The sequence below is a fragment of the Azolla caroliniana genome, unplaced genomic scaffold, assembly GCF_043228905.1.
Source record: "Azolla caroliniana isolate FFs.n. ecotype wild unplaced genomic scaffold, voAzoCaro1.0.p SCAF_1152, whole genome shotgun sequence".
In the NCBI taxonomy this organism is placed as follows: Eukaryota; Viridiplantae; Streptophyta; class Polypodiopsida; order Salviniales; family Salviniaceae; genus Azolla; species Azolla caroliniana.
In genome coordinates this window covers 1-11,510 of record NW_028231587.1, presented here as the reverse complement: position 1 = coordinate 11,510, position 11,510 = coordinate 1, and the positions used below count along the sequence as shown (strand labels likewise).

Here is an 11,510-nt window from a genome sequence, read left to right as displayed (position 1 = left end):
AGGGCTTGGAGGAGAGAAGATTACCGAAAGAAGAAAGGCAAGAGACAAGAAAGAAAGAAAGAAAGAAAAGGAGCAGATGGGGAATTGTCTTCCTCTAGCTTCTAGTTTGAGGAAGACACTCACATCTTATCTTGGGATTGGTATCGGCCTCGGCAATCCCGAGTCTGATTCTCTCTCCCCTGTTCTTCGACGGAGACACACGCAGAGCTTCGCGCAAATGTACACCCTCGGCCCTGAGCTTGGACGAGGTCAGTTTGGCACCACTTATCTTTGCATTGAGAAAGCCTCAGGTGATCGTTTAGCTTGCAAACGCATCGAGAAATCAAAGCTCATGTCAAGAGAAGATATGGAGGATGTGCGCCGAGAGATCAACATTTTGCACCATTTATCTGGAAACCCAAACATTGTGTCCATCATCGGATCTTATGAGGATTCAAGCTACGTCTATCTTGTCATGGATTTATGTGAAGGCGGGGAACTCTTTGATCGTATTGCTAAAAGAGGGCATTATAGTGAAAGGGAGGCGGCGAGAACTATTAAGGTGATTGTCTCGGTTGTCGAAGCGTGTCATTCTCATGGTGTTATGCATCGTGACCTCAAACCAGAGAATTTTCTCTTCTCTTACAATACAGATGACTCGCCTCTCAAAGCGATTGATTTCGGCCTATCTGTTTTCTTCAAGCCAGGTACTCCCTCCATCGGATCATTCTTTTTTTAGCTTTGTTTATGGGGACTTGTTTTGAGTTTTTGTTGTTCTCCTCTATCAATATACTGATTTTTAGTGTTCTTTGATTGAGAGGTTCCATAATAAATTTGCTAACGATGGAAAAAAGAGGAGTCATTCTGTAATTTGTTTTGCATTATGGCAGATAGTATATGACTGAAGAAAAGAAAATTCAAGAAATCATTTTTCCCCTTGTGTTTCTTGATTTGTCCTCACAAAAGGTGTTTGAGGCTATTCTCAACAGGGATCATTTGAGCAAGGATGGAAAAAAACACAACCCAACTCCAGGATATTCTTTTAACACTCTTGATCGTAGAAGGGTATTGCAATCCACCATCAATTGAGATTCATTTGTTTTAAAGTTTAATAGATTACAAAAGGTCATGGGATGTGAACAAGAGGAATAAAGCAGGAGGTACAACTTTAAAAAGAATGGAGTATTGGAAGAATGGAGTATTGGTAGCATACGAAACATATTACATTGGTTTTTATTGTATTTGAGAGTATGAAATGTGACATTATGGAGGGAAAGAAATATGGAATGGATGATGTTTCACATTGTTCTGTAAAAGAAAACGAAACAGAAGAAGCATGCAATGCCTGCCAAATCAGTGTTAAGTGAACAAAAACTAAACAAAAGAAGCATGAAATGCATGGAAGGAATCAATGAATGCGTCAGTGAAGATTTACAATACAAAAAACAAATGCAACTGCATAAAAATGGCATAGAATATATGGAACGAGGTCTATTTCAATGATGGAAAATTCACTTAACATGGATATTTGGATGAGATATTAGGACTTGTGCAATATGGGGTACACATTTTTATTGCTGGGAGGAGCTAACGGCAACTCCTTTGTGTATATCATGATTGATAAGTTAGTTTGCATGATCAAGGTTCTAGCATGATGAAGATCTTCATGATGTGTTGTTTTAACTGAAATTTTAATTAAAAGAGGGCTTTATATTCATTATGAAGATTCTAAAAAAACTCTTTTTTCTTTTGGCAAGGGGATATATTTCATGATTTCGTGGGAAGTGCTTATTACATTGCTCCAGAGGTGCTCCGAAGGTCATATGGTCCACAAGCAGATGTTTGGAGCGCAGGTGTCATCTTGTACATTCTACTTTGTGGAATGCCCCCTTTTTGGGCAGGTACTTCTTAAATGTGAGATACAAAAATTCTACTTCAATCTTGAACGAGATTGTGCTTGATTGTATCCAAAGTTATAAATCTGTGTTTTACATATTTCTTGGTGATCTATCCCCTTTTATGTTGTTCCTTTCAGCCCTAATTTCACGACTGCTTTTCAGCTAGTTTATAACATCTTTTGTACAATACTGTGGTCAACAACTAACAAATGATATCAACTTTTTAGCCAGAAGTCTTTAGAAAGAATAGCTGATGTGTATGTCGATTTCTGAATTGAAAATATAATGTGGAGGATATTAGAATTTACATTGGTGTCATTGTTTTTTTATGTCTACTTTATGTTTATACATGGACATTTAACACGAGTAAATTTAGATGTACGTTTTTGTGGATGTAGATGTACATCAAAGCATATGTGTTATTTTATGTGGGTAGATGCATTTGCGTGCATAGATGTATGTGCGTATATTTGAGAACTTAAAAACTCCAGAGTAATAAACCTTTTGCCCATACAGAAACAGAGCAAGGAATTTTCAGTCAGATTCGTAAGGGCGTGATAGATTTCCAATCCAACCCATGGCCACATATATCGAAAAGCGCAAAAAACCTTATAAGGAATATGTTGAATCCAGACCCTGCCAAGAGGTTCACCGCACACCAAGTTTTATGTAACGTGTTGATTATTACACAAATAATTGATAGTATTCATGGTGTTTTTTTTCTTATGTAATGATGAGCATGTCAATCCATGCTACCGACAGGTCATCCATGGATTTGTGAAGATGGTGTGGCACCTGACCGTCCTCTAGACCTTGCTATTCTCTCCCGCATGAAACAATTTACAGCAATGAATAAGATGAAGAAAATAGCATTACGTGTAAGGTTTACCCACCACTGAGTGGATTTGATTTATTTTTCTTCTTTGGACTCTTTGTTTTGCATTATATTTTTGCTGAGCTTTGTTGTGGATGTGTATATTTCTTTTGCCAGGTCATTGCCGAAAGGCTGTTGGAAGAAGAGATTGTTGGACTCAAGCAGACATTCAAAATGATTGATGCTGATGGGAGTGGGTCTATAACTTTTGAGGAATTAAAAGTTGGTCTCAAAAAGCTTGGCTCTGGACTTACGGAAAGTGAACTCCGAATTCTCATGGAAGCGGTATGTATTTAAAAATCTGGCTTGTTTAGAACATGTTTAAAAAACACTTTAAAGTTTTTCAATTGCTTTTGTCGGTTAGGCGGATATTGACAAAAATGGGAGCATAGACTATGAAGAATTCATAACTGCTACATTGAACTTGAACAAGCTCCAGAAAGAAGAAGAGCTCATGGCTGCCTTTTCTTACTTTGATAAGGATGGCAGTGGGTGCATCACAATGGAGGAATTACGACAGGCATGCATAGATCACAAAATGGGAGATGCCAAAATTTCTGATATAATCAAAGAAATTGATCAAAACAATGTATGTCTGTGCATGTGTTTTTTATTAAAGAAATTGTGTAAGCAATGTGAAGGCGATGTAAAAGTGCTTTTAGCGGAAAAACAAAATATGCAAAAACAACAAGGGGATGTGCACATGTGTAACAATCATGTTATACTTGCTACCATTAATTTCTTGTGATGGGTTGTTATTTGGTTTTTTCCCAGGATGGGTGCATCGATTATGGAGAATTTGTCGCTATGATGAGGAAAGAGAATGGTGGGATGGGTCGAAAGGATCTCAGAAGTAGTTTGAACCTGAGCTCGACGAACTTGTTGGTATTTCATTAAATCTAGCTCCTATTGTGAAGGGGAAAAATGTAAAAAAGGAAGTATAGGAACTATGTATCAGGTGTTTTTTTTCATTGGAAATGTGAGTATATGGGTATATAAAACTAGGCATCATGCATTGATATGTTGGCTCTCCAAAACAATGTTGTGGCAGCCTAATGACCATTACCCATGTGAACAACTAACTATCTTAGCAAGGGACAAGGACAAGAGATGTATCGACATGAGATGAACAAGCTATAGAGCATTGGGCATGTAAACAACTGAAGATTCTGGGATATTGCTTCATATTGAGATATACATGATTGCATAACGATGTAAACTACGTGCAAGAATGGTCAAATATCAAGAATACAACAATGCGAGTCTTTAACACAAACTTTGGAAAGAGTGGCCGTATATTTCTTGCTTGGGAAAGATTAAGAATACAACAATGCGAGTCTTTAACACAAACTTTGGAAAGAGCGGTCATATATTTCTTGCTTGGGAAAGATTAAGAATACAACCATGTGAGTCTTTACCACAAACTTTGGAAAGAGCATTCCAGAATCCATATCACTCAAACTTAGGAAGCAATGGGACATGTGCCATCATTTTTGTAATCATTTCTAGTACTATTGTGCTACTAAAGTTTCTCGTCAATATGATAATCAATGTCAATCAAATCTCCTACACCTTATCTCATGGCAACTTGCGTTTTACTGTACACTTATCCTAATAATAATGTTTGAAAATGTTCCAAAGCTATTCAATCTCTTGGCAAACAATTATTAATTGATAAATGTAAAGCTCAACAGGTTGGCTATTTTAACAATTGTTCAAAATTTGAAAATTAATATTCTGTCTTATCTTTTTAGGATATTTATTTACTTCTTTCATTGCATAACTCAAAATTTGACGGAACATGTAGAATGTTACCACGTTCTAAAGTGGAGAATAATTTCTCATGGAATGTGCAAAGCATGCCATTTTACAAAGAGTATTTTGTTCTACACATCGAGTATATATTTAGTTTGACAAGAGACCAAGGTCGAACAAACTCTTGCTAATAGATATATATGAGGTCCAAACTCCAACTCTTGAAAGATATTACCCACCTCTACAAGGTCTACTTTCTATTTTGTTGAATGTGGGATTTGTAAGATATAGTTCAAATTCAGAGAACTAGTGTTGAAAAGGTCATAAAGGTACAAGAACTTGTTCCATATAAGGCTTTATCATGGGGAACATTATGTACTACTGTGTATTATGGATATGCTCAAATACAATGTCTACGATTATTTTGTAGAGAGATACATAAGGCCATCCATGTTTGATAGATGAAATGGCATATGATGCTATCATCATTCCTTCCATTACTTCTTATGTGTGTTATGATCACAGATGAAAGGTGATAACTTTTCATGATGGCTGAGTTGTCAATGGTAGTGGAACAATGATGGGCTCGAGTACATCCAAAGCCTTAACGTAAGGGATACTAATTCTCTTCAAGAAAGAGCTACATACAAACTACAATGCAAGTAAAATAATAGTTCTAGTCAAAATCGAGTTGCATACACTCATTGAGATCGTCAACTAGGATTCAATGGCTAGATATAAGAGGATCCAAATTAAGGACTAAGGTATGCAACAACCATACATTTATCAACCCCGTTTCCTATTAAGGAGTTGAAATATGGAAATGTAGTCGAACCAATGAGAAAATATCAACTCAAATGATGGTGATGTTGTGGTGGATAATTAGTCTCATCCACTTCATGCATGATGTGCAACAATAATTGTCAGACAATGTCCTTATCACACTTATGTCTAATGAGATGTAGGAAATCTTTGGAATCTTTGTTTGAATGTTTATCTCTTTGGTTAATATCAAAATTTAAGGTTATATTAGAGTTGGCTTAGAGTTGATTCAGTCACATAAGTCGAGTTCCTATGAACCTCTAAATAAATTGGGAGAAATGATGATTAATAATTGTTCATTATTATTATGAGAAATCATTACGGTGATGAGGAGATAGAGAAAATGATGCTTAGATGTTCAAGATGACAAAACTAACAATGGGAATCAACGTATTGGTGCATTTCTACCTTAAACAAAGGGTGTGTTTATAATCAACATGTTCTGATTATTTTGGCTGGTCAATATCAATGGAATCAAGGTGGCAAGTTCTCAAATGTCACATGCTCGTAGGTTCTCAGGGGGACATCGCCAAATTGGCATCAAGTTCAATGTGTTAACATTATTTTGGGTGCATATTACGGATAACTGCTTGTATAATGCTCAAATGTAAGGGCTTGTAGGATCTTTTCAAGAACACACCAAGATCAAATGTAAGTTAATAGATGTTTCATAAGATTGAAGTAATTAGAATGGATTTAAATATTATTGTTGACAAAATGGTATAGAGACTAGCAAGTCCAACACATTAGGAATGTGAAAAACACATTCTAATAGACTAAAATGATACATTAATAATCAACATGTTGCTAGCTATAATATAGGATGTTTGTCCTCTACTTGAGTATCATGTTGTAACTTGTTAGTATATACAAAAATACATTCTAAAAGGTATATATTTTTCTTAGACCATGTAAGGAGATTCTAGTCGGTGAATTGTTTAAATTTAAATTCAATATTCTTTTCTTAATGCAATGTTTTACAATAACAAAACAATAAATAAGAATGTTGTGAAAATAGTGGGAAACTAGATTGTTTATGATCGTGTCCTTGTTCGTACCCATGTCAGCGTTTCAAAAAAAGAGAAAGTCGTTGACGGCCTTGTAATGTATGTGAAATCAAACATAAATGGTAGAATATTTTCGATTGCAATATACAAAGAAGAAACAAGGTCATGTGGCTTGTATATTCTATAAAGCATGTTTTAACCACAACAACGCACTACCAACGATTAATTGAATTCAACCATACACTCATGAAAATCCTAGAGCAAATTGGAAAATGACATTTGATAAATAGAAATCTAGACATTAACATGGAAGGATTGACCCTGTAGAATGCCATTCCATCACATTTTCTTTAGAATCGACCTCAATATGAATGTGTGCATCTCTTGTGAGCATTTCTATGGAAGACAATTTGAAGTAAATTCAAGGGAATATGACATATAGTGTAGTGTAGGAGTTTTCCTTCCATTTAATGTGAAGTAGAGTGCCCATGGAGCTAGATAGAGAAGAGAGAAATAGGAGAGGGTGTGGATGTGGATGTGGGTGTATGTATATATATAGAGAGAAAAGTTGGAGAAACAAAGAAATAAATTTAACTAAATATGAACAAAAATATTAAGAAAAAAGGAACAAAACAAAACTAAAAATGATAAAAAGAGCATTACCAAAAGGCAAGATACAAGTGTTTTCGTTCATGTGATAGACATGAATTGTGTTGGCTTTCTAAAGTGCTTCATTATGATCTCAACCTCCGCCATGTGACTTATGTTTTGGTGCTCATCCATTTCGTAATCACTTTTGTCAGTTTAGATTTTTTATGTGGAACCTTGTGCCCTTTACCATCATTTTGGCATTGATCTAATACTAGGCTATCTGGCTACTCTAGACTTTTTGTAATGACTAGAATTTTGAGTAACCAATTTCCAATCCATAATATTAGTCATTTAGGTTCTCCCTTTGAATATCCTTGTATGTTTGGCATATATCTCATGATTTCGGTGAGCATATTCATGTCCTATTTCTCAAATGTTTCTAATGTGAAATGTTGTAAATATTAATTGTGTGTTTTCACCTCACTATGAGGTTTCCAAAATCTATATACAATATATTCGCTAACTATAAGTGTGTGTGTGTGTGTGTGTGTGTGTGCGTGTGCTAAAACAAAGTGTGCATGTGTATGCATAAGTGTCCCTAGGTTGTCAATCACATGTACACACCCCAAGACCACACAAAAAAATGGAGGGAGTATTGTTGAGTGAAAATAATCATAATAGCCCAATAATAAACATAAAAATTTGTGAGCTCACGCGTGAATATTGTTACCCGAAACATGTTACTACATTATTGACCAACATTTTTGAAAGCACGCAACCATTCCTTGAGGCATTGATCATGTAGGCGTAATAGAAAATGCCTCACAAAGTGACTTATATTGGAGACACTCGTGCAAGATAAAGAAAGAGCGTTGAGACCATTATGACATCTCATTGTGTGGATGAACCTTTAATCATACATTCATTTATATGTGGTGGATGTTTTGTGTATGTATTGGCCTGGGTCTAGGGAAGGATACTGCTCTATGAGCTTTCCACAGAAGCAGTATAACTCTTAATCTCATATGCGACGTGACTCCCATGCCATACATACAATGGATGTAGATGTCCTAGAAAAAGACTTATTTAACTATTGTTGTATTAAACAAACATGGGTTTTTTAATGCATGCATGACCAAGTCGCGGTTTTGGCATGAGATGACATGAAACTTCTTCTCCAAAGCGTTTCAAATAGTATTCATCTTGTGTTTGATTTTGTGAGAGGAATGTGTTTCGTTGTCGATCACTTCCACAACTTTAAAGAGTTCATGAGATAGAAAAACACGATATTTTAATGGGTTTTATGTTGGATATCTGCACAAATTCGGAAATTTGTGGCACTAAAGGTCAAGGAATACTATGGTAAACAATCAAATGAAGAAATCATATAAAATATTGAAAGCAGTTTAACAATCCAAATGGATCATTGGTGGACCCTAAACCCTAGTGTTGACAAATTATTTATTTTGAAAAGTTGCATACCATGCTTGCGCACAAAATTATTTTTGGATGTTTGGAATTAAGGGCAATTCAAGAAAGTACGCATGTCATAAATTGAACTAGGATTTTTCAAATTTAGTCCGGAATTTTATATTATGATATCATGTTTAACAAGCCTTAATTACTTGTGTCACATGATGGTGAAATATTTCTCCAATCAAACAACAAAATGAAGTACATGATGGTGAACGAACAAAGACAAATTTAGTGGATTACAAGAAGAGTGATGGTTAACCTTGATTAATACAAGAGATATTTAGCATAATATCCTTCCTATTTGTAAGTTTTTTGCCGTAATGTAAATTGAGAGAAAAATTAACGTTGGAGCACATAAATACATGCACTTGAACAAGGAAACAATCATGACATACACATGCATGTATGAACATGCATTGATAAGATACATCATACAAACAAACACATTCCCTTATTATTGGCGGACCTCTTAGGGATGCCTAATTGTTCGCTCTCTCTCTCCCCCTCTCTCTCTATTGTGATTGAAATAAGACGATGAGTCATACTATCAAGTTGGATGAGGAGTAAAGGAAGATGTAAATTGACCATAGAAAACAATGTATGCCACGGATCATACAATGTTGATATCAACATTAAGGCCATTAAATCGGGATTCGTGACATGTGAGACAATAGAGTCGAAGCTACACATTGCAATTTGGAACAACAACGAAGCACTTTGGGTGAGATATTCTCCTCATTAGAGAGATAGACCTAAGGCTAGAGAAATATCTACCCATAATGGGGTATTTTTTATGGTTGGTTGCATACAACAAATCATTAGACTAAGTGCATAGGGGGTTCACAATTCTCTTCTAAAGAGCCTTATATTTAGGCATACATGTAGTGGAATGGGATGTAGAGGCTAAATACACATGGATCTAACTCGAGCTCCTATAGATTGTGCTACGTTACTCCCTTCCCAAAGGATCAAAATATGCAAAAGTAAACGACAACAATGAATGAACCAATAGAAAAAGAAATTGAATTACCCTATAGTGTTATCGTGTGTTCGAAAATTATGCAACCCTCAAATTTAGGGGAAGCATTCCTCATGGGAGACCTCACTGTTAAGACTCAAAATAGAGAATGTGATAGCTATAACTTGGAAAATGGAGAGATTCGATATCTATGGAGGACATTACAAGATCTACAAAATGTTAGAGATTAGGAGATATGGCTAAAGATGGTGGTAACGAGTCACGAGTCACGACTCATTGGTAGGAGAGTAGACAAAAACACATGGGCAATGATGGTGTGAACTTTGAAGCATATCCTAAAAGACACGTTTTTTTTGTATTCAGCACGTGCTTGATGAAAGGACAAGCCTTTTTGATCATTTCCTTACAAGAGAGTGTATATTGGAATATATGCCTATAAAAAGCCAACGGTTTTGGACCTGAAACACTATATTTTCAAATAGCTAAGCCAAAGCCACACGAATAGCACCCAATAGTGTCCTAGGAAGGAATTGAACTCTTGACCATTCAATCAATCTATAGTATATAGTACACACACACACACACACACAAAACCTACTTTCATTAGTGGACCATGGGCAATGAAGTGACACATGATGTTGAAAACTCACTACTTAAAGTGCATTTACAAGAAGAACAAGTTCTCGTCGAAACTCGGTTCGTAGGTGTCACCCTCGACACCCCAAAGACCTTGTTGGGGACACAACCCATCTCCTACACCGACAACCGATCCCCTCACCTAATTTATCGATACCCACTACCTACCCTACCCGGCTCGCCGTTCCCGGACATCACCCGAGCCATACCCCGAGAGAATGTGCTCGATTTCTTCTACCCGCACACACTTGATAGCGGTGGCAATCCGAAACCCGCCGATAGCATCGACCGGCTCAACATGAGGCGGGACGTGTTCTTGCTCGCGTATTCAGCTGTGCAAGCCCTCGGTCCCGACGATCGGTGGTCCTATTACCAAATCGCGGGGATCCATGGCCTCCCGCATGCACCTTACGACGGAGACCAAGACGAGTGGGATGCATTCAACAATGAATGGTGGGGCGGCTATTGCCAACACGGCACCCCGCTCTTCCCGACGTGGCACCGCCCTTACATGATGCTCATGGAGCAATCCATCATCCGGCAAGCCAAGGTTCTCGCGTCCACACTCGGCGACGCGAAAGAGAAGGAGGCGGTGATGGCGATGGCCGACAGCCTCCGGCTGCCTTACCTCGATTGGGCGAGCAATTGCATCCGGATCCTTGGCCTCCCGGACATTTTCACCACCACAGACATCGCACTCATGTATGCGTGGAAATCATTCAGCCGCGCCTCGATCCCGAACCCGCTCAAAGCGTTCGTGACACCTCGGGACATCGGGAAGCCGTTTGCATCGTCCGACGTCTTCAACCCTAGTGCGCGCCCGAATTATGCGGTGCCGCCTCAAGGCTTCCCTTACCTCCCGGCGGGTTACCCGACCGTCCGGCATGTCACGCCTGACTACGTGTCGAACCACGATGGGGTGAATGTCACGTTGATGCGCAATGCCGGGACGGCGCTCATCGAAGGTGTGCATGCCATGTTCCAGCACAAGAAATGGCTGCCTTTTAGCAACCACTTCTGGTCGGAGGAGACACACGGAGATGGTGAGGCCTTCGGGCATTACTCATCGCTCGAGGTAGTGCATGACTATGTGCATGGTGTCTTCGGGGGCGCGGGGGGACACATGACATACCCGGAGCTCGCGGCATTCGATCCCATCTTCTTCTTCCACCATTCCAATATCGACCGCCTCACGGCCCTGTGGCAATACTGCAACCCCGGGGAGTGGATCCCCGAACCGGCATTGCAGCTCAACCATGAGGGCACCTTCACTCTTTACCCGGACACCCAATCGGTGGCCTCCACGGAGCTCACCCCATTCCGGCTCGCCCCGGATGAGAAGCGACACAAGTTTGTGACCTCGGACGATGTGCGCCTCGTTGATTTCGATTGCGGCTATAGCTACCCAGAGATCGTCCGCGCGAGAAAGGAAGGGTGGACACCGGGGCAGATGAAGGAGCATGTGCTCAAGCTCTACAAGCCACCCCAAGACT

The 11,510-nt window shown here is 38.6% G+C and overlaps 2 protein-coding genes across 2 annotated transcripts; both read left to right on the top strand.

The window, feature by feature from the left end:
- Nucleotides 1-16: 16 nt before the first annotated feature.
- Nucleotides 17-4,267, top strand: LOC147847346 (calcium-dependent protein kinase 26-like). The gene is made up of 7 exons (XM_087339300.1): nucleotides 17-686; nucleotides 1,737-1,880; nucleotides 2,394-2,546; nucleotides 2,640-2,755; nucleotides 2,869-3,036; nucleotides 3,116-3,340; nucleotides 3,526-4,267. Exons 1-7 carry the CDS (start codon nucleotides 77-79, stop codon nucleotides 3,646-3,648), a joined length of 1,539 nt encoding a protein of 512 aa, XP_087195426.1. The 5' UTR covers nucleotides 17-76; the 3' UTR covers nucleotides 3,649-4,267.
- Nucleotides 4,268-9,862: 5,595 nt separating this feature from the next.
- On the top strand, nucleotides 9,863-11,506 carry LOC147847345 (tyrosinase-like; the record flags this gene model as incomplete). Its single annotated transcript, XM_087339299.1, has 1 exon — nucleotides 9,863-11,506. A coding segment is annotated over exon 1 (1,512 nt), but the record flags the coding sequence as incomplete, so codon positions are not given.
- Between the last annotated feature and the right edge of the window lie 4 nt (nucleotides 11,507-11,510).